The following is a 22,925-nucleotide window of genomic DNA, read 5'->3' as shown; positions in this document are numbered from 1 at the left end:
AGAGAGAACTGTTGGGATTTAACAAAGCAGAAGTACAATGACATAATTAACCTTCCATACATTCAAATAAAATTGCTGAAACGCAGAAGGATTTCAGTAAAACTCAGATAATTTGTGCATTTTAGGTCACGTCATTCGATTTTCAATTTCACAGAACAAGCAAATGTACTTAATAGTCACAGTATATGCTTTAAAGCGATTTGTCAGAAACCATTATTCCTTCGCCTATATGCTACCCTGTAAAAATAAACAGTGTGCTTACAAAATAATCTTTCTGAGAGTGTCTTGAGTAACTTCACAATTTATATTAGTGAGTCCATTCAAATTGAAAAATTGCCTTATTTAAAAATATATATATTGTATCATGTCTCCACCAAATGCAATAAAGCACAACTTTACACCGAGTACTGTATATGAAAAAGGAGTAAACATTTAAATATTGACAGGTGACTTTTCAACATACAGACACTGTCTCCTTAGCAAGCATTATTATCCCTGCACCCAGTGCTGGATTGTGCTTTTATACATGCAAGACTCATTACTTAAATCAGAAATTCTTAAGTAATAAAAAGTTGTATCAAGCAGATTTTACAAAATCAAGAAACTCAAACTGGTCTATCCTCATTACTATGCACTTGTACATTTTCCAATTAAAATTAGTTAGTTTTCTCTTACTAATAAACCATTTTAAATATTCTTTTACAGATACAAATATGTAACTAAGTAGTCATTTTAATTATGCATTTATACATTTTACGTCACAGCAAACTACATGTTTAAACTTAACAGTCCTAAACCAAGTTATGAAGAATTCTAATGATTTTCATCATTAGGAAAGATTGTGACAAGAAAACTCTAGGTTACAGATTGCTATCACGTGCATATTGACTTGCAAGGGATGGGTTCTACTTCATGCAGAGACACACAGAAAAAAGGATAACAAGAACTTATCAGAATTGGAAGGAAAAACACCCTTCCTTATCATGGTTGTAGATAATTGCACACAAAATATTACAAAAGATTCACACAAATCAGCTATGAAACAAACCTGGAGGCCAGCCTTTTACATCTCATTAATAAAATTTCATTACAAGTACCTGAAAGACTACAGATTGTTCCTTGTATCATTTTTTAAAATCCAGCAAAAAGAATTATATAGTAATATATTAGAATAACAACGATAGCTTTCAAATTGTAAAGTCCATGATAATAAAATGCATGAATTGGTAATAAAATCTATTCAAGCTTTTATAAAGTGACTAATAGTTAACTTATTGGATGGAAAATTATCTAGTAAAAAAATAACTAGCCATACAGCGCTCAGGGTAAACACCCATTTTGTATTGACAATGATGTCACTCAATTCAGCCATTTACTATGCCATCTTTAACTGATCAACAATTACAATCAGATAACTGGTTAGCAGGTACTTCTTGTAACTCATATTAAGCGAAGTTTCAGAACAATGTTTAGATATTCAGGGTGAATGCAACAAATTATAGGTAGACAAATGTCATTCACAGAAGTGAACAAAACAAAACAGCAGGTAGTAATATCATTCCAGGTACAAGAGAGGAGGTGCATGCACACAAGTGCTAAGTCATGAAAATCTACTGCAATGCTCTTCAATTATATGAAAGGAAGTAATTAGTTTCAAGTGTAGTTGCAACAGAATTGCAAAAGCAGAGCAATTTTTCAGAATATAAACGATTATCCGAAAATTGACCAAGGACAAGCAGCATGTTAGATTTTACAGTGAATAAGAATAAATTTGAACAAAAGCAAAATCCATCTCATATCTAACCTTTGGATTTGTAATAAAATGGTGTCATTTCCATTGAACAGATTATACAACTATTTACCAAAAGATGCATTTTTCTTGTTAATATACTGGAAAGCAATTGAAATCTCTGCAGTGGAATCTTTAATATATATTCTTTATCAGTATGCACTTAATGATATTAGATACAAACATTTTAACATCTCTGTAAAACATAAAAGCACATTATACTGTACTCTGGTTTTCCCTACATAAGTTCTTGTCAAAGAATATTCAAATCTAGGAACATTTTGAATCTGGCTCTATTAACAAGTGTAACACATTGAAAATTAGGAAGGATTTAAATTAAATGTGTTTTCTTTTTCTAAAGAAGTAAATAATTTGCAAAAATAACATTGCTTGGATTTACAAATAAGTTGCACAAATTGGTAGAGCATTTTAGGAAGAATTTAGAAATGAATATTTTAGGAAAATTGGTGTCCATTAAATTGATACAAAACTGCAGAGCTAAAAGAATTTCAAATTAATATTACCTATTTTAAAAAAAATTGAATGCAGTACCATTGTCCTGTTTCATATCGGTTCATACCATCCAATACAAAAGCTGCTTTTGGACTTGAAATGATCAACAAAAAATCAAATTGATTTTGTTTTAATACATGGAATACGTCAACAAAACCAGCAGTGGTGTTTAGCTATACTACTTAAAATCTCTAAGCAATAAGGAAAAAATTGCAAAGGAATTATAATGTTTGTAAAATAGATGTATTTGACTCAATAAATGACTCTTCAAATTAATTAAAAGATCATTTATTAATTAGAGAACTTTTTTTTAAATCAAGTCTTAGAACTAAAAACACAACAAATTTTAATTTAGGCCAAAATCTCAAGTTAACTTAATTCGTTACTGCTCGATAACAATGCTGGATGGCAGATACTCACTTTTGGAGAGGCACTACTCAAATCAGTGAATACTATTCTCTACATATAGTAACATATTTATACACAAATGAATTCTAAAATATTGAAGATAAAAGTATAGCAGAAAGTCTATTTCACATGGAAGGACTTTTCTTATCCTCTCAAATTCTCCAATGCTTTTTTTTGCCTTGTATTCTAAAGGACCAGGTGTTTTGACTAATATTGTCCAAACAGCCAATTTTTGTTTGTGAATTCTGATTGGGATTTTTAGAATTGTGGATATTGATAGTAATCTGGAGCAGAAAGCTCAAATCATTTCCCCCTCTTAATTCAAAGGCACCATGTTCAATTGTAACATGTCAACTATAATTGCTGAGATTACATTATCTTCGATCTGCATGATCAAGTATCAGACCTTGTAAAAAATTTCATTCAGGGCCAAAATTATTTTTTAACTGATGAATATCACTTTTTGGCCGTAAGATGTTCTGGATTCTCAAGAGTTAATCCTCCAGGTATGGCCTACAGTTTTATGATTCTATACCAGTTCCCCATTGATTATCATATTTTATGAAAATTATCACATTTGTTTGGAACCATATTAATAAATTTGTTTAATGCCAATCTGTGTGGAACTTTTCCAACTACATAAGAGAAAGCTTTGCAGAAGTAGAATTGAATATTCAAATAACTGGGGTGCAAAGAAACTACAAAAATTTTTTAAATCCACAAAATAATAAAAATAAAATTAAGGTAGACTACAAATCAACAAGAGACAAGTTGAACGCTTGTCTCTTCAGCTTAGTTAGGAATCTCAACTGGATCTTTGCAAAGACAATAAAACGGGATAATATTGTTTCCCAATCACAAGATAGTTGTAACTGAGCAATAATTGTTCTTCTTGGTGGTTCAACATCGATGGGCAATTAAAATTATTGCATTAATCTGCAGGTTTTAACAAAATGAAAGTGAAGGCACTTTTTAGAAACCATAAATGTCAATTAATATTTAATAGTGTTTTGGTTATCATTTATGTGACTTACAAGGAACGTCGAAGCAATTGAGAATTTGGTCCAGACAAACCAAATGCTGATTGGCATAGCACACCAAAACTTTCTGCAAATTCATACAATACCATTAAGCAGCTTGGGGTCAACAGAAAATACCGCAAAGGCTACAGCATTTAGTAAATAAAAGCATGAGTTATCTAACAACTCTGGTCCAACAGGCCTAGAGAAAACAGATTTGCTTATGATTGTAAAAAATATTGTAGTCACACTAATTTTATTTTCAAAATATCAAGTGTGGAAATGAAAACACTGAAGGCCACTGAGAGGATGTAATTATTAAAACAACTGCAGATCAGCAGAAAGAACCATGTCATTAAGAATTCATCTGAGCTTGTATAACTTTCATTCCATTGAACCACTGAATTCTGTACAACTATTCATAGACATAGAATAATAGACTAATGATAGAATACAGAAATACTGAAATTTTATGTTCATGTCTTCTGTTTTCCTGTCTTCACAATGCATGATTTGTTTTAGCTTCCTGAAGAAAGTGCATGCATGCGCTTAGCTACCTCATAGACATAGGCAATATCTGGTCTCTTCTCTGGATCCGGATTAATGCAGATATTTACTAATTGGCGAAGCTAGAAAATAAAACAATCCTTTAAATGACAGGAAAAGGACCATTATCAAGAACAAATATTATAAAATGCCTTAGCAGTGTACTATGTGTTCTTGGGACAAAGGTTCATTTACTGAGTCCAAAAGAACTATAAATCATGGAGAACAATATTGTGAGTGAGCTATTATATCTTTTCAACAGTGAAAAGCAGTTCCAAGTCAAAAACTACTCAAATGTGTTAAGTGTTTATAGTTATCAGTCCTATCTGGAAAAGACAAACTAAATCACTCAGATAGCAAGCTAGATTAACTTTGTTTCTTGATATTGATGTCTTGTCTCTGGAACAGTTACTTATACTGAAAATAATTGAGCTGAAGCCATTTAAGATTACTTAACATTTGACACTATGACAAAAGTAATTTCCCCTTCAAACTGTGATTGACTCAAATTTCTATTGTGTTTAATTTACAAAGGTGCTAGTCAATGAAAAGGCAATAGAGAAAGAAAAAATAATTATGTTATCCATTAGAAATGCAGTAATTACTGGCTACATTTCATCACACTTGCATTTATTTTTCAAATAATTTTGTGCCATCTCAATGTAAAATACTATTTTTGCTTTTGAAATTAATAGACAAGTTTTAGATACTAAGGAAATCAAGGGATAGTACAAAAAAGTGGAAACTCTACTGGTCACTAATCTGTTGAAAAGCAGGGCATGCTCACTGAAGCACCTCACTTTCTCATTTTCCTACAGGAGCACTTATGGTTACATTATTTGCTATATTTTTTATCAACCTCAGGGAGCAAACAATCCTACTCTAATGTCACAATAATGGATACTCACAGGAGAGAAACTGTGGAACATGGTGCACACATGAAAAATGTGAGCCCAGAATAAGATGATCTTCTAACATATTACCGAGCTTGACTTACAATTCAAGAAATAAATAACTATTTTTTCTTAGTTAAAATAATTGGTATATTTTTCAGTGCTATTACCTGTCTCAAGCTGCATTGATCATTAGAGCACAGCATTGCCAGCAACATATTAACATTAATCGATAGCCGTTTACCTCTTGGAATAATGTCAAGCATTCTGAAAGGAATTTGTGATCATGAGGAGCTACAACTGACTGTAATGTTTTTAGTTCCAGATGTCAGGTTTCAACATTATTTCGGATTAGCAGCATTATTCACATTCCACATTACAAATTGTTTCAGAGGAATTACTGGGTCATTAAAACATTTGCATTTCACTTTAACTGTTATACCGTAGTGACTTCCTGAATTCTCCCCAAAAATTATTGGACTTAAAAATGTTCATCTCTAAGAGCTGAGCTGTGGTATGCTTATTACTACTGCCACCTTTAGACCCATATAATAAATAAAGGTTTAGCTTAAATGTACACTATCCATACATTAGAACTTTTTAAAAAATACTGCTAAATGTCAAAAATTAGAAATAAAATATTTAAAGAAATTTATGACTTTGTTTTGTATGAACCAAAACATCTGGATAAAATTCATTACACAGAGTTAATTATGAAGATTGAATTGAAAGTCTTTAGGGGCAAATGCTTGTTTGCACTATACAATATTAAATTTTGTCCCTCATTAAGGGATAACTATTGTGTAACATTGCTATATAAAATAATTTCAAGCTGTGAGGCCATACTGGATACCAAATGTCACCGTGAAACAGTTTGTTCTCCTTCAACTGAGTTATGGGCAAAGTCCTGTGTGGAAATCAGAAACATATTTAACTGGGAGAGATTGTGTGTCATGTTTATAATTGCCTTTGGTTTTTGTTTTACTCTTAAAAATTACATTGTTGGCTTTTTATAGTTAACCAAAAATTAACCATTAGGCCATGCAATTACAGTTCAAAAATTTATTTTTGTATTCACCTTCTGAAGACTTTCAGAGACAAAATAATAGCCAAGGAACTCAGCAGCTTAATTATTTTGAACAGCATCAGATGTCTCATAGAAATGCACACAATGTTTGGATTAGATTCAAAAGGCTCCGTGTATTTCTGTTATCTGCACTGACAAAGTCAATGCCAAAAAAAATTACTGTAGGTGCATTAATTATACTTCATAGTGGGATCATTTACATTTATTCATTGACTCATATTTTATAGCATAGCCCATTAAGTATAGAATACCAAAACAAATTTCAATTGTAAAAAAGTCATTTACATTTTATGCCAAAAAAAACTATAACCAAAGTCCCTGTACTATGTTGTACATTTAAAGATCACCTAAATAGTCTGAAAGAGGATCAAGTGTCAAAAATACCAGTCTTGCCAGTTCTTGGATATCAAAAAGAAACATGTGCTTATTAGGCTACTGTATGTAAAAAAAACACTGCATGTATTTTGTTTTTGAAGTATTTGTATATTTTTCATAAAATAATGAGTAAGCATGGATGGCAATAACTATACACAATAACTCCATATTTGGAAATGAAACAAAGTAAATCTTTCTCTCATGCCTCTAGAAAAGAAGCAAATGCCAAGAATACTAACAAAAAACAAAGCCAATCTATTTCCATACACATTCACATTGTGTCAGGCTGGAAGGAAAGAAATGCTCCTGTTTTGTGCTAATTATCTCTCCGCACTGGCATTGCTGAAGGTAGGGGAGGAATGGATCGGATTCAGCCTTTGCCAGCTCTGGGACCTTCCATCTGGGCTGGTCCCTGATAATTGCCCCTTGGCTGCGAATACACAACCCCCACTTCACACTTAGCCACAATAAGAGGCTGAGCAGAGTAGCCCTGCAGGCAGGCCGACTTCAACCAACCACTAGTGGCATCATCATTAAATCCTGCCGAAGGTAGCCATAGCAACCGCCTGCTGAGGCTCCTCTACCACACTCAACATCTCCTAATCAGCTACCATGTGAAATGCAAATTCAGACAGTCTGAAAATTAGTCAAGAAGAATGGGGATGAAGATGCAGATACGTGAAATATTCATGTGCATCACAGCAAAAGCAGACAGTCTGAATGACACAATAAAGAACAACCTATGACATTTTTGCCATCTTTCACATTATTGTTTACACCTAGCTCTACCATCTAGACCACAGATTTTAAGCAATCTGTACTGACACATTTATATATACATTACTGGAAATGTGAAGTATTAGAAGGGATTTTTGAACAATTAGAAAACAAAATAAAAAAAATAAGTTTACTCCACATAAATTTTAATCCAAAGCAAATACTAAAAAGAAAAACTGAAATTTTGCAAAAGATTTCTCTCCCAATATCCCCCCTCCCCCATCCATTTCCAAATTTGGTTCTACACCGATGCCAAAATATAACTTTCCCATTAAACCTTTAAGAGTGCTTTTTAAGCACAAATCAAATAAGGTCATCCAGCAATTGCTATGGGATATAATTTTCTTTTAAACACGTTTGCACTTATTACTACAAGTAATAACAAGTTTTACTGATTTGTGAAATAAGAAATATATTATTCTGCATCAGTTTACAAGTGTATTTTCCTTTTTTATAAATGTTTAAAGGAGGGAATAAACCATTTTATTGCTCTTGAACTGAACATTAGAGCGGCATTCTTCCATTTTTCCCATTTCACCAACTTCTGCAAATGGCCAGGCTAAGATCCACTCAGTTGATGGGGATAAAGTTACAATTTATTAGCCTTAGTGCAAGGATGTTTGTCACAAAGAAAATCTAAGCCAAGTACAGTACAAGATAATTTGACACTCCCTTCCGTCCGTTGCAACTTAAGTGACAGAAAATAACACTACAGGTAAATTTATGATGACTAACTTTTATTCCTCTAATATAAGGCAAAATACAGCTAGTTGCAATGAAAGCAAACACTTTCCAATAGGGATCCAATATTTGAGCATTATCTTATCTCATAATTCTTCTGTTGTTCTTCAAATCAAAAGACTGTCAATAGTTTGAACAAAACAGAACCCACCTCTTCTGAGTAGTGGTCAGAAGGAAGAGGAGGATAATCACATTGTTCGATCTTTTTACAGAGAGAATATAAGTTCATTTTATCACCATAGAATGGACTTTGGAGAGCAGCCATCTAAGGGAAAAAAAGAGGAGAAATCAAACACAAGATTATTTCTGATGAAATAAAAGCATAGAAATATGGTGTTTGAATGAGAAATTTGATTTACTACTTTTAAGATCATGCAAAACTAGCTCTTTAATCACTCCACCTTAAAAAAGATTCCTACATTTGATTTGCATTATACCATTCAAATAATTTCAGCAGACTGACTAGGATATGTTCTACTAAAACATAAATGAATAAACTTCACTAATCTATAGACCTTTCAATGTTTCAACCTCTGGTCTCTGCTTATAAGTAGATACTTGTGATGAGCACCAAGTACGATGAAACATGGATCCATCTAATTTTTTTTCATCTACTTAATTTAGCCCCTAAGAAAAAGAAGTTACCTTTTACGCAATGTTGAACCTCTTTAACAATTAGCATTTGCACAATATTATGTACCATCAGTAACGTAAGAACAGAAATAGGGAATGGAAAGACCAACACGAGTTCCAGGTTTCCTGTGTTGGCACATGGTCAGGTGAAATCAATGTTTCTAAGCTTCAGCATGAAACTGATTTTTATTTAGGTATTAAGTGAAAGAGAAACAGGTTGTCTGAACCTTGCTTTGTGATGTATAAAAGTTTTGATATTACCAACTAAAGTTACACAACAAAACAGCCCAGATTTGTAATGCTAAGAAATTAAGTTGCAGATGATTTGACACTTTGAATCCATTCACATTTTCATTACCAGTGCAAATAAAGCACACTTGTTTACCAACAGAAGAATGCACAATTGTTGTTCAACCACAGTAATTAAAATGTATACCTAAAGCGTTGCAATTTGTAATTACATTTCTAACTTAGGGTTATCTTCTTGAGATCCAAGTGAGACTTTGAGGGCTGGATACCCTGAAAACTGCAATTTTGCGCAAGATCTCATGCACACGATCTATACTTTTATGTGTGCATGTATAATATTTATGTAAAACATTTCCCTGCACTTGCTTTTTGTTTGCTAGCCTCAGTGTCTGAGCAAGGTACAACTAACTACCAGGATCCCCACTGACCATTCTCTGAGTTTTGTAAAGCTTTGCCAGGATTTAGTCTTTCCTTTATCTAATGCAAACCAGATTGGAAAAGGAACTGAAATCCTCTCTTGAAAATGTAAGCAAATTATGCAAATGGAAGGTGTTGGAATAAAAAAAGTAGAATGACATATATATGGAAATAAAGGTATGTCAACAGAAGAATTCTTATTTTTACTGTTCGAGAAGTACAATGATCAAAACATTGGATTTGATAGAAATTAGAAGCACAACAATCTGATCTCATCAGACAATATAATGATAAACTTAAATTTCACATATTCTTTAAGAGATAAAAGTTTCACCAATTTATTAGTCCAAAATCTACATCCCGATATTTTTGCTATTCTACTTTTGTAACTATTAGAGTACTACAAAGTGTCGTACATAAAAAAGTCAACATTTTGATAGCTGTTAGTACCGTTCACATATTGCGGTAAGGTTTTTTTTTAAGCTAAACTCCACTATTTTGAGCTATTCCCAACTCCTCAAGGAATTGATCTAAATTTTGATTACACCGTGTAATGCAATGAAATGTGTGGCAACACAGATTTGTGCACCCCATCAACAGTCATAAATTCAGGAATTTTAAATAATAACTCTTCCAAATAAACTTGAATAATACCTGCAAGATAAAAAGCTGCAAGAGTTTTAGGGTTAACTTGTCCCATATTAATAGAACTTAATTTCTCAGGTTTGGCCCCTTGCTGGGAATTAGTTTTTCAAAAATGATCATACAACCAACGATAAAGTCATATATACAGTGGTCTAGCAATGATATTCTTTTCTTGAACTTGAGATCACTGTAACAATAACGAAGTACTAAGAATAAACTGGCTTTTCCATGCAAGTCACTTTTTGTGATATTAACATAGTGGAATGGAATGACCTTTCAAAGAATGTCCTGCAAAAATGTAAATGCAGAAGGCGCAATTAGCAAGAGTCCTATCCAGTTTTGGTCACTCGTGAGGAAAATCAAAAAATATGCATGTGACAATGTTACAACTAAATCTGCAAGACGATGAAGTTAAAGAAGGTTTCTCTAATCTTGTTGTTTAGACCTTCTACATTCAAGGTGTGAAATCAATACACAAGTAAATCCTAGTTATCACAAAGCAGCTAAATTTCATTGATCTGCAACATTAACTGCTTCTTTCTTTACAGATGCTGACTTGCTGAATATCCCTAGTATTATTTATTCTAACTTTTACTTATTTGCAGAATCGTTGAAAGGGAGTTAATTATCCAGAATTTAGTGTTAAAATACTTTTGTTATTGTTCTTATATACAAATGACAGAGGAACATCAGATAAAGGGCATTCACTGGCATGAATATGCTTACTTTCTACAGGAGATACAAATTAAACTGACACTCCTGCCTATGTCAGGATAAATACCTGTTTAATAACATGATGTGTGTTAATTATTTTGACATCACCTCTTATAATGAAAATTAACTATAAGAAGTGTAGAGTTTTATTCCATTAAAACTCAGGTATAGGTCAGATTTTGAACAAAATTTTATGTTCTGAAACATGTACCCTTTTACTTCCACTTCCCCAATATAACCTCTCTCACCCTACTTTACAAAATGGTTGTAGAGGTTAGATCACTGGAGATATTTAAAGTAGACACCTTCTGAAGTATCAGGGAAATGAGCTTATGCAGAATTGGCACACAAAAGGAGACAACAACTAGAGCAGATCAGTTATGGTTACACTGATAGCAGAGCAAGGTTGATGGACTTAGTGGCTCACAACTGCCTCTATTCTCTGATGTTCTCATATTCCTTTAATATATATGATTTGCCCTCAAAATCTCCCAATAATTTACCTTACCTCTTCATACCTGGAATTACTTCTATCACAAACCTTTAAACTGATTAAGGAGGTATACAGCAGCTTGCCCCATTTTCTCAATTATCACAAGCTCGTTTTCACCAATGGCTTCCACTTTAAGCTACTTGCCATGCAAAACATTGATAAAGTTCAAGCTTAACTAAAGGCTGTTGACATCAGAAAACAGCAACTTGTCCAACCTCAGTGTAATTACTGAGTTCAGGTTTCTCAATTATGTCACCTGAACCTCCTTTCTTCAGAAACGAATCCTGGAAACTGCTAAAGGTACAATTCATATTGAATTCATTGAACCATACAAATAAAAATCTTTTGAGTTTTATTGCTAGAATGAACAGACATTTCCATAATGTAAAAACAAAATAACCCACACAGCTTAAAAAAAGCAGTTACTGATGAAATAGTTTTTCAGCTTTGGTTTCACATAAACTACAAATGTGGTAACAATATACAAACTGCTGAGAAAGACTGACTGACCTATCAGAAAGACTGAGAAAGAAGGATAAATACTGACAAACTTGTTTTGAATACAACAAAAAAATACACAGGCAAATATGGGTGAAAATGTTAAAACGTCCTATTAGCATAGTCTTTTACCTCTAACAGGTTCTGCATTGTCCCATCATCATGGCTAAACTATAGTTAATTATCGATTATTATACTGTTAAATGCAGCAGCCAAGGTAAGCAGGATAAGATCCACAAATGCAATTGTCAATAGCTATGTATCTGTATTTGGTTTGATGGTCATGGCAAATGGGAATGTCCTGTTTTAAAAGGCCAGCAAAATAACAGAGTATCAATATGACATTTCACCTTATGAATAGCACCTTCAACAACATAGCCAACCCTCATTGACTCATCAGTTCTCATATGCAGTCCTGAAACGAATATAAGAAAGAACAGCAATAAGCCATGTGGTCCCTCAAGCTATTTCAACTAGACAACAGGATTACAGCTGTTCCTATGCCTCAGATCCACTTTGCCATCCAATCCACATAGCCTCCAAACTCAACCTCAAATATACACAACTTGAACAACAACTGCGGTAGAAAATTTAAGATTTATAACTTTCTGCATAAATAAATTTCTCATCTCAGACTAAATTGGCCAACTCCTTATTCTAGACTCTCCAGTTAGTAATAACAGAAATGAGTCTAGACACCTGCCCTGTCAACCCCTCCAAGAGAATTCAAATTTTTCCGTGAGATTACCTCATTCTCCAATGCTCCATGAACGTGTTCTAACCTCACTTAATTTATTTTCACAGGGCAACTCTACCATGCAGGAATCAACCTTCTGAATTTATACTATACCAAGGTACTGTTTTGAAAGCCAAAAACAAACATTTTACACAAAAAAAATGAAAATAATGGAAACAGTAACAAGTAATATCTATGATGAGAGAAACAAGATCAGTGCTTCAGTTCAATGAAATTTTGTCAGAAAGCCTAATAAAGGTTATCAACCCAAAAAGTTCATACTCTGTCCATTGATGCTCCCAGAAAAAAGGGAGCAAGTTTATTGGAAACATATTACTTTCACTGAGGAAGGGATAATGAAACTTCACACTCTATTTCAAAGGAGATCTCACCAAAGCTTTCTAAAAACTCAACAAGACTTCCTTGGTTTTCGTACTGTCCATCCTCTTTCCTGAAATGCCAAGATATCAACTGCCATCCAAATTGCTAACATCTGCACTAACATCCTTGCATGCAGCAACATTTATTAGCTTCAAACTATTTAAAACAATCATATTTTATTTTTCATCATAGAAAAGGAATGATTGCACATCATGCTTCCTCAATATGAAGACTCTGCACTTTCCAGTTTACTTTCCCACCTGGCTTGGTGACTTTGTCATACTTGGTTGATAACATTACACAGACTCATTCATTAAACTCATGAATATAAATTGCAATAGCTGACAACCTACATACATATATTTTACTTAGCAAAACTAGCAACAGAGTACAAACCTGGAAACAACTCATTCAGTTCATCTCCAATTTACTCTTAGACCAATCTTCAATATCTGCTTTTAAGTCAACCCAAATACAGTGGATTTCGGTTAATTGGGTCAGCCACTAATTTGAGACAACTCTTACAGAACTAACAAAAAAGGTAATAGAGAAAATAGCTGGGATTCATTTCATTTAGGACACTATGCTGCTTAATTGGGACAGAAGACTGTTGCCGAACAGTTTCTAACTAAAGTCAATCGTGCACATTTGTGTGGCCATTAGACACTACCCCATTCTTAGAGCAAACAGTTTTTTAAATAGTATCAGTTGTGTGTGTTTGTATTCAAAAAGCAGTGATTTTTGCCACTGATATTTTTTTTGGTGATAAATAAACAGTAAGACAATTCAGAACTGTTTTGCTCATTGTGATTTCAAGCATCCAGGCTTGGAGATGCCAGAAACAGCCAGGAGTGAAAATGAAATAATTTCAGTACTACAACAAGTTAGGACCTATGAAGAATTTGAAGGTATTGAAAATCATCTTGAATGTTACAATGAAAATGAAGATTTGAAGGATGCAATCATCAAAAGCATTGTATGAAGGTAGTCCATTATTTCCACTAGGTGTCTGTGCTGATCTTATTCATTTAGTCAGTCCAGTCAAAAGAACACGGCAGAGTACACTGGATGAATTCCTCCATCGATAACTATTAGGAACTAACACAATTTTATAGTACTGTAGTAGCATTAGTGTGTTCTAATTTGTTCTGTATTTCTTTTAAATACATAATTTGTTACTCATTTAAGTGATAGTTCGTCTTTTTTATATCTATTTAAGTAGTTCCATGAAACTTTGGTTAATTGGGGAGCCAACTAAATGCACCAAAATGTACTAATCCCGATGTGTCTCAATTAACCACAATCTACTGCACTTTCAAGTAACAATCAATGTGGCATTTTATTAATCCCATTTTGAAAATCCAGATAAAGTAAATCCACTAATCCCTCTTATCTACCCTGCTAATTATACCTTCAAAAAACAGATCTTGTTGGAAATATTGAACATGATTTTCCCTTCATAAATTTTTGCTTTCTAAGCTTAAATGCACCTTCATTGATAAGGTAAAAAGAAGTCACTGTTGATCCTGTCAACCCAAGGGGAATGTAAATAACAATTCACTGGAATGATCACTAACCCCGGATGTTCAGAAATTCACATTTCCAGATTCTTCTCAAGCTACAATAGTGGACCTGGAGTTGGGAATAAAATTTTCTGACATTTTATTGCTGAGTCTATTGTTAAAATTTTAGTCCTTCATCTCATCCTGTTCCACCCCATGCCCAAGTTCATTGTGAATGTAATAGATGGAACTAGTCTTCAAAGCTTGATGAAACAAATATTTGATTGACAGAACTCAATAAAAATAATTTGCCAATGTACTATCAGCTGCCAAGTGAACCTTACAAAATTGAAGTAGTAAAATGATTCTCATTTTATTCTCATCAAAACACTTCAACAACTGTGAATTTGTAAATCTATCTGAATTAGTACCCACATCAATACAAATGGTGGTGATACACATGCCTCATTTCATAGCATTTAAAAATGACACCCATATGTCGAAATATGAGCTTGAATGACATGGTCAAAGTTTGAAAGTGTGTTTTATAAGATTTATCAGGTCTGTTATTCACCAATTAGAACAGATACAGTTCACCTCTTCAGTCAAATAAAAGCCAACCCATTTGTTAAGTGCACCCATCTTTTTGCAAAATATGCATTCCTCTTACGTGTTTCTCAGGACTTGCACATCTTAATTTCTACATGAGCATTAAAATAGCATTACCATACGATTTAATTCTAACTCTCTAGTTCAGTCAGTGCTGCCAATAATCATGAACCTTCAGAATTAAACTTGTGGCAGAAGGCTGAATCAGAGAAATTTACATCAATACATTCCTAAAAAAATTAAGAAGTGACATTTTTATTATGCCAAACAACAAAAATTCATGGAGTGGTTACTGTTTGGAAAGAAAAGAAATGCTCACATAACAATAAATTCTATGTCCTTGCTTTAAAGTGAAGCACTTATGCCCAAAAAGGGCAACCAGAATACTGCAGAAAAGGTAACTTAAATTTCAGAATTTACATTAGTCAAAATAATTGTTTTTAGGTGAATATTCACACAGTCACAAAAGTAGCTGTTACTTTAATATTTTTACATTTTAAATATTACTCCAAAAGTAAGTTAGGTAAGTCCAAGATTAGTTTGTTGCCATATCAATTGTGTGGACTATAACACATGTGTTGCTTTAAAGCAGAAATAGCATAATCCTCAAGATAATATTTTGTTGATGGTAACACTGTCCTTGGGATTCAGTAGTACTACCCTTTAAATCCCTTAACATGGACAGCATCAACACTGCAATGTGTGCAGTGGTGCCCTAAAGTCAGTCACCCTTTTCTGCATGTGCTAATAAGTTTGATTTTCAAAGGACAATGTGTACATTCCCCAGACACGCAGACCTTCTGCGAAACACGCAGACCATCCTGTGCTACTCAGTGAGCTTTAGCAGGGACAGGACAAGCTGAAAATGGCTCTCATCTGTCGGCTGCTCTTTGAAACGTATCTTTAACTGTTTGTTCCCCAAAAATAATACTTATATCTGAATCCACAAAGAGCATCTGTCATTAAACTGTCCCAATGACATAATTCTCTAATATCACTAAACTTTTAAGTGAACCTTCAAGAAATAACACTGCTAACCTTTCCACTACATGCCATTAAACACAGTAGTCCATAAAACATTTTAAAATAGAATTAACAGCCGAGAAGCATATGCAATAAAGAGTTAAAATGGACCTATTTTCATGCATCTTCTGCTTTTGACAGATGAAAAATGTCAACTGTCCTGTTTTTATTTTCTAGCTTTTGCACTATTCATCTGGTTCATTAGTGCATATCGCTGCTGCCCCTGACAGCTGCTTGCCCTCTCTTCCCAGCAGCTGAATTTTTCAGGCTAATTTGATTCTCCTCACTGAGACGATCACTGAAATGATTGACTTGCTCCCTGACCTCAAGGGTCCGACTTTTCTTATTAGTATTCTGGATATGTTCAAGGTAAGGGAGCATCCTGTCTGTCTTCAGGGCTGGTGGCTGCACTCTCTCTTTTACTGTAAGGCACCAACCTACAACCTTCTAAGGAGGCAACTGCTGCTCTGTACAATGAAGGAAACATGTAAAACCTCATCTTCAGATGTCAAGGTCCGTGTAGATGAGTAACTGATTTATATTATCAATTTATGCAAATAATTTGTGACACTGAACAACAAGGAATTAATTAATACTAGGAATTATTCTATTGCATGATGTTCCCAGACTAGTTGCCGAAACATTTTACAATTAAATCATCTTCATTTAAAATTTGGTACCGCTCATTCTAATATAAAATCCGATTCAATATTTATTACCTTCATTCAACAATAACTTTATGTTGTGTAACAATAAGAAAAATGTCAGGCAATTCAATTACAATATACTTTTGTCCCAACCCTCCCACTGCCTCTCCTAACATCATGGAAATTAAGTTAATTTTTTCTGCTAAAAGCACATTTATATCCATTTCTGGGTTGTTTAGTGTGTAAGTTCAACTGGCATTTCCTTGAGTCAGTCATGTGATCCTAATGCGATTTCTGCATCAGAGCCCCACAGAAAATGATTTCCATCACGCAGCAGTCCTCTTCGAATATTACAGGGGAACATTTTTTCATCATTGGATATTCCCACTGCCACTTTACTAATTTAGGGGAACTTAATTTAACTAGAAACATCTAATTAAATCCTAGCCCCTGCCTCACACTGAATCTATTCAACGGAACCTCTCCCCCATCCACCCCAGAAGAAACACCCAGCAGTATCAAGGAAGCACTCCCATCCCCTGTTCTCATCTCCAGCCCATTCCCCAACTCCCAGAACATTGCTGATGTTGTCACTCCCCTACAACATTGTCAGTGAGATTCCTTCCATCTATACTCATGAGAAAAGCATTGGATTGTTCTTGTTTCCTCCTTTGCACACTCAACTCCTATTCCAACATATCCAACACAATTGTTATGCCAACTCATATCCCCACACACAAATGGTAGGTTGAGAAAAGCTTTAAGTATGTTTTGCATAATCTGCATTAAAAGTTACTAATCCAAGTACATATTGAAAAAAACAACAAGGTACTTGGTTTTGAATTGCATTGTTTGTTCCAGTTAGTAATGAAGCTAGTATTTAAGGCTAATCTGGGCCACTTTCTGTCTGTGAACTTGGGTACAGTTTATAACTATGGCAAAAAGGGAACCAATATCTTGCTTCAGACAACAACAATGAAATTAATTTTGTTGTAATGAAGTAAATATGCAGAACCACAGTGCCACAAAATCAGAGTCAGGATGTGAAGCAGAATTTTGGGGCAGCCACTAAAAATTTATTATAACCTGCTCCTATAGTACAAAAGAGTGATGTCCTATGTAGCCAACCGACACATTGTTAATTGAATATAATTGAGTATAAAAATACTTTTAATTCTCATCTATAATCGATGAGTGATCTTTGTACCAATAAAAATAGAATATTATTCCTGATATTATGTCCAAAACTCAAATGTACACAGTTACCAAATTCTATAACAACTTCTTCGGGGATTAAAAATAAACATAATAGCATAATTTACAAATTTCAGCTCCACAACATAATTTTAATAGTCTTTAAAACAAAATTGTAACACATTTAATTGTTTGACATCATTGTCTTATTTTTCTCCACTGTGACCTGGGCAATAACCTTCTCCAGTTGCAACACAACTCCACATCAGCCATTTAGTTTAAAACTGAATCGATTTTCTGAAAAATTTAATCTCACTTGTTCTTTAGGATTAAACAATGGGGAAGGGATTTATATACTTCCGTCTAAATCTTGTCCGAATAATCCTAATCACGTAATCTCACAAAAAAAACGAATGACTGCCAATTATTCTGAAGGACAATTCTTATCATGTCTTCCAATTAATCCAAATGCAAAATCCTTTACCCGATAATTTGAAATAAGCAAATGATTTTGAATAATACTTACCTTTTTTGTACTTGGGACTGAAGAGTAGTTTTTCATGCAAAAGCACTGACTGTATACATATGCTCATCCTTGTCCAGAATATTTTAGTTTGAACTATGCATGCATGGCTATATCTCCAGTCCGTTCCTATTTTCTCATAACTGATGCCACTGAGTAAGCTAGCAGTCTTCTATAGCTAGAGAGCAAGAATCCATGAATTTTGAAAGAGCCAATCTCAGCAGAATGACCGAAGTTTGACAACTATAGATATTGCTTACAGCATCAGCACTGTTTATAATTAGCAGTTTAAAAAGTATCTGCAGAATTAAACAAAAATAGCATTCTGCCATGGAGACAACCCATTAAACCAAACCACATAAGCAGGGTTGCTCTATTCACACTCCCAGATCTGTATTATTGACAAATCAGCTGGATCTCAAGTACCCATCAGAAAAGGATTGCTTTTGCAAAACACTGGTTGTACTTAATACGAGAAACAAAACGCAGTAAAAATATAAAGCACTGATGATTTTACACCATTTAAAGATTCAACGCATATAAATCTGGCTACCTTACACAACCTGCTCAGAAAAACTAATTGCATTGTGACCACTATCGCTTTCAATCACATTCGTAATTTTGTATTTTCACTATCTGCATTTTGTTTAATTATATAAAATCAGTGAGGTATTAATATTATAAATACAAAATAATTCTTGTAAAGTCAACCATTCTGGGCTGACATCCGTTTAACTATGGCATACTGCCTTCAAGAACATAAAACCAAAACCAACAAAATTTCTCATATGAAAATTTCTTTTTGCACGAACTGAAGAAAGCGATACACTTAACTAATAAAAAAGCTAATATTTTTACAGGATTATCTCCACACAAAAAATGTTGTGCTGCAAATTTTATAGCAGTAATCGTAAGCGGCTTTGGCCCTTTCTTTAAGGTATAATTTAAAAACATTTTTCACCACAATATACCACAGCTGAAAATTTGAAACATTGAAACACTACGTTAAAGTGCAGTGCTTTTATGTATGAATTATCAATTATGCGAGAACAAGCAAATACAATTACTTTGATAGTCTAAAAAGTATAAAACTACAAAGAAGTATAGACAAAATGTAAATTATGCCATCTATAAGATCAATTTATCTTTAAAAATTTTCATTTCATCCTTGGCAAAGAAAATAATCTTCATGTCAATATATATTTCTTTGAGGCCATTGCTTGTCATCAATTTCTGATAAAATGTTAAATATAGTTTCTAATTTTGTTCACATTAAAATCTATACTCAGTTATAATTAATTAACAGAAAAAAACTTAATAAATGTACTTTTACATTCAACATTAAGCTGATGTTCTCCATCAGTATGAACTGGCAAGTCAGCAATGCAGGTGGTTAGAAAGAGCACTCCACCAAAAGGTAAGGCAAAAATAACAATGCACTGGATTACCACACTTATCACTACTCTGGATAGCAGTAAATAATGGTGAAGGTTTAGAATACGTAGTTATTTAAAAGAATCATGGTGATGGTGACAATACATCTGTGTGTCATCTTAAACTAACCTTCCCAGAATTGCTTGGAAAAGTTGTGCTAAGAAAGCATTTACCAAGCAATATGCTTGCCAGGGTTTGGACGAGTCTTAACACAAGTTGGCTGGTATCCAAACATTGAACACACCAGGATGTCAGAAAATTCAATCTCACATCGAAGGGAAAGACAGAGGGCAAGATAAATACTGCTGTGTCACCCAGCAATTAACACACTGTTCACTAATCAAGAAACACAGGGGTGCAGTCATAATTTGGACAGCCTAGTCTTCCTGGCTAATGACTACTATTATTACACAGGCTGGGGGGGTGGGTGGCAGTGAAACTAGTACAAAGCAAATGTTCAGGAAAAAAATACTTTTATTAGAAACTATAATTGTTCTCTTTAAAGAAAAATGAGGATTACTTGCATATCATTTCGTATTAAGAAAATGGTGGGCCCAATCCCTGAACTACAGCAATCTACTTAATATTTTTAGTAATGGCTTGATACAACTGAGTGGGGCTGCTAGATCCAGTTAGAGTACAATTAATAACTTGACAAATACTAACAGTAGGTAATCCTTCCTCAAGTCTGTTCCAATGTTAAGTATGCTGTAGCTGACAAGACCTACTTTTCCAGACAATCCACATATCCTTTGATCTCTAATTTCCAAAGAACAACTTTACTCAGCCTCTTCCCACTAGACCTCAGTCCCAACAATCAATCTAGTAAAGTTGTGACCTTTTTCAGATGTGGAGACCAAAGCTGTAAATAACTCCACATTGTCCCTTAATATAGTTAACCTGTTCTTATTCCCCTCCACAAACTTGCTGAGTTCCTCCAGTATTTTATGTTGTATTACTCAAGACTTCCAGCATTTGCAGAATCTCTTTTGTTTACATTTAATCTGCTAGCTCTTTGCATATTCACTTTATTGGACTATATATTGTTACAGTTTCTGTGTCCTCTGCACAAATTCAAACTTGGATACATTACATTTAAGTCTTTTCATCCAAGTTATGAATGCATCCTTTAAATGGTACAGCATTCACTGATCATTCTGGTACCAGATTCAGATTCATTTATCACATGTACATGCATGTGATAATGCATGATGTACATTAACATTCTTAGGTTGTGCTGGGAGCAGACAGCAAGAATCACTACATATTCAACCCCAACATAACATGCCCAGAATACTTAGGAAAGCAAGCCCCTTTCTCCTTCCCACTCCCATAAGACCATAAAACATAGGAGCAGAATTAGGCCATACGGCCCACTGACTCTGCTTCGCCATTCCATCCTGGCTGATTTATTATCCCTCTCATTCCCTTCTCCTGCTTCTCCTCATAACCCTTGACACCCTTACTAATCAAGAACCTATCAACCTCTAATTCAAATAAATCCAATGACTTGACTTCCACAGCCGTCTTTGGCAATGAATTCCACAGATTCTCCACCTTCTGGTAAAGAAATTCCTTCTCATCTCTGTTCTAAAGCAATATTCTTTTATTTTCAGGTTGTGCCCTCTAGTCTGAGAATTCCCCGCTACAGGAAACATACTATGTCCTCTCTATTTTGGTCTTTCAATATCCAATAGGTTTCAATGAGTCTTTCCCCCACCCCCCCCCAATTCTTCTGAACTCCAGTGAGTACACGCCCAAAGCCAAATGCTCCTCATATATCAACCCTTTCATTCCTGGGATCATTCTCATGAACCTCCTCTGGACCTTCTCCAATGCCAGCACTCATTTCTTAGATAAAGGTGCCCAAAATTGCTCACAATACCCTACGTGCAGTCTGAACAATGCCTTATAAAGCCTCAGCATTACAGCCTTGCTTTTATATTCTAATCCTCTCAGAATGAATGCTAACACTGCATTTACCCTCTTTACCACAGACTTAATCTGCAGATTAACCTTTAGGGAAACCCGCACGAGGACTCCTAAATCCCTTTGTACCTCAGATTTCTGAATTTGTTATTCACTTAGAAATAGTCCACACCTCTATTCCTTCTACTAAGGAGCATGACCATACAATTCCCAACAGTGTATTCCATCTTCCACTTCTTTGTCCATTCTCCTACTGTGTTCAAGTCCTTCTGCAGACTGCCTGCTTCCTCCACACTACCTGCCCTTCATTATTAGCAAACTTGGCCGCAAAGCCATCAGTTCTGTCATCCAAATCATTGATATATAAAAGAAGCAGTCCTGACATTAGCCCGTGCGGCACACTACTAGTCATTGGCAGTCAACAAGACAAGACTGTAATATCATGAGCTCTTACTTTGTTTAGCAGTTTCATCTGTGGTATCTGATCTAAGATATTCTGAAAATCCAAGTAAGCAACATCCACTAATTTTCCAGTTCAAAGTAAATTTGAACCCTTAAGGAAACCATGCTAACTTTAGTCTATTTTATTATGTGTCCAAGTACCCTGAAAACTCATCTTCAATCTCACCAACACTGAAGTCAGGCTAACTGGCCTATAATTTTCCATAATTCATCTACACAGACACGGAAAGTCCCCCAACCTCATAACAGGCCTCCGGGCCTCCATATTCCACTCTCCAGTTTCCGGCCATCAGGTTTTGAATTCCAGACTTCTGATTCACATTTAAGCTTTGAAGTTTGGTATTGACCCTCAGACTAGTCGATGACAGGACCCTAAACTCCTGCACCCAAACTCTGGACTTGCTGCCTCACTGACCCTCATGCCTTCCCCTTGCATGGACATCTGCTCCCGAGGCCCACTGACCTGGGACAGCAAGGACAAACAACAGAAAATCTGCAGATGCTGGAAATCCAAGCAACACACACAAAATGCTGGAAGAATGCAGCAGGCCAGGCAGCATCAATGGAAAAGAGTACAGTCGCTGTTTCGGGCCAAGACCCTCTGGCAGGACTGGAGAAAAAAGGCTGAGGAGTAGATTTAGAAGGTGGGAGGAGGGGCGAGAGAAACACAAGGTGATAGGTGAAACCT

General features: G+C 34.6%; 1 protein-coding gene across 7 annotated transcripts in view; it reads right to left on the bottom strand.

Moving 5' to 3' along the window:
* Positions 1–2,574: 2,574 nt before the first annotated feature.
* nek7 (NIMA-related kinase 7) overlaps positions 2,575–22,925 on the bottom strand; it is a 225,534-nt gene continuing 205,183 nt past the window's right edge. For all 7 annotated transcript variants that reach the window (XM_063063872.1, XM_063063870.1, XM_063063868.1 and 4 more), the window contains 2 exons: positions 8,300–8,413; positions 2,575–4,358 (listed from right to left, as the gene is read on the bottom strand). In XM_063063872.1, the coding sequence (XP_062919942.1) occupies positions 4,248–4,358; positions 8,300–8,413 (225 nt within the window). In that variant the 3' untranslated portion in view covers positions 2,575–4,247. The remainder of the gene's footprint in view (positions 4,359–8,299; positions 8,414–22,925) is intronic.

Source organism: Mobula hypostoma, chromosome 12 (assembly GCF_963921235.1).
Source record: "Mobula hypostoma chromosome 12, sMobHyp1.1, whole genome shotgun sequence".
Lineage (NCBI taxonomy): Eukaryota > Metazoa > Chordata > Chondrichthyes > Myliobatiformes > Myliobatidae > Mobula > Mobula hypostoma.
This window is presented reverse-complemented; position numbering and strand designations above follow the sequence as displayed.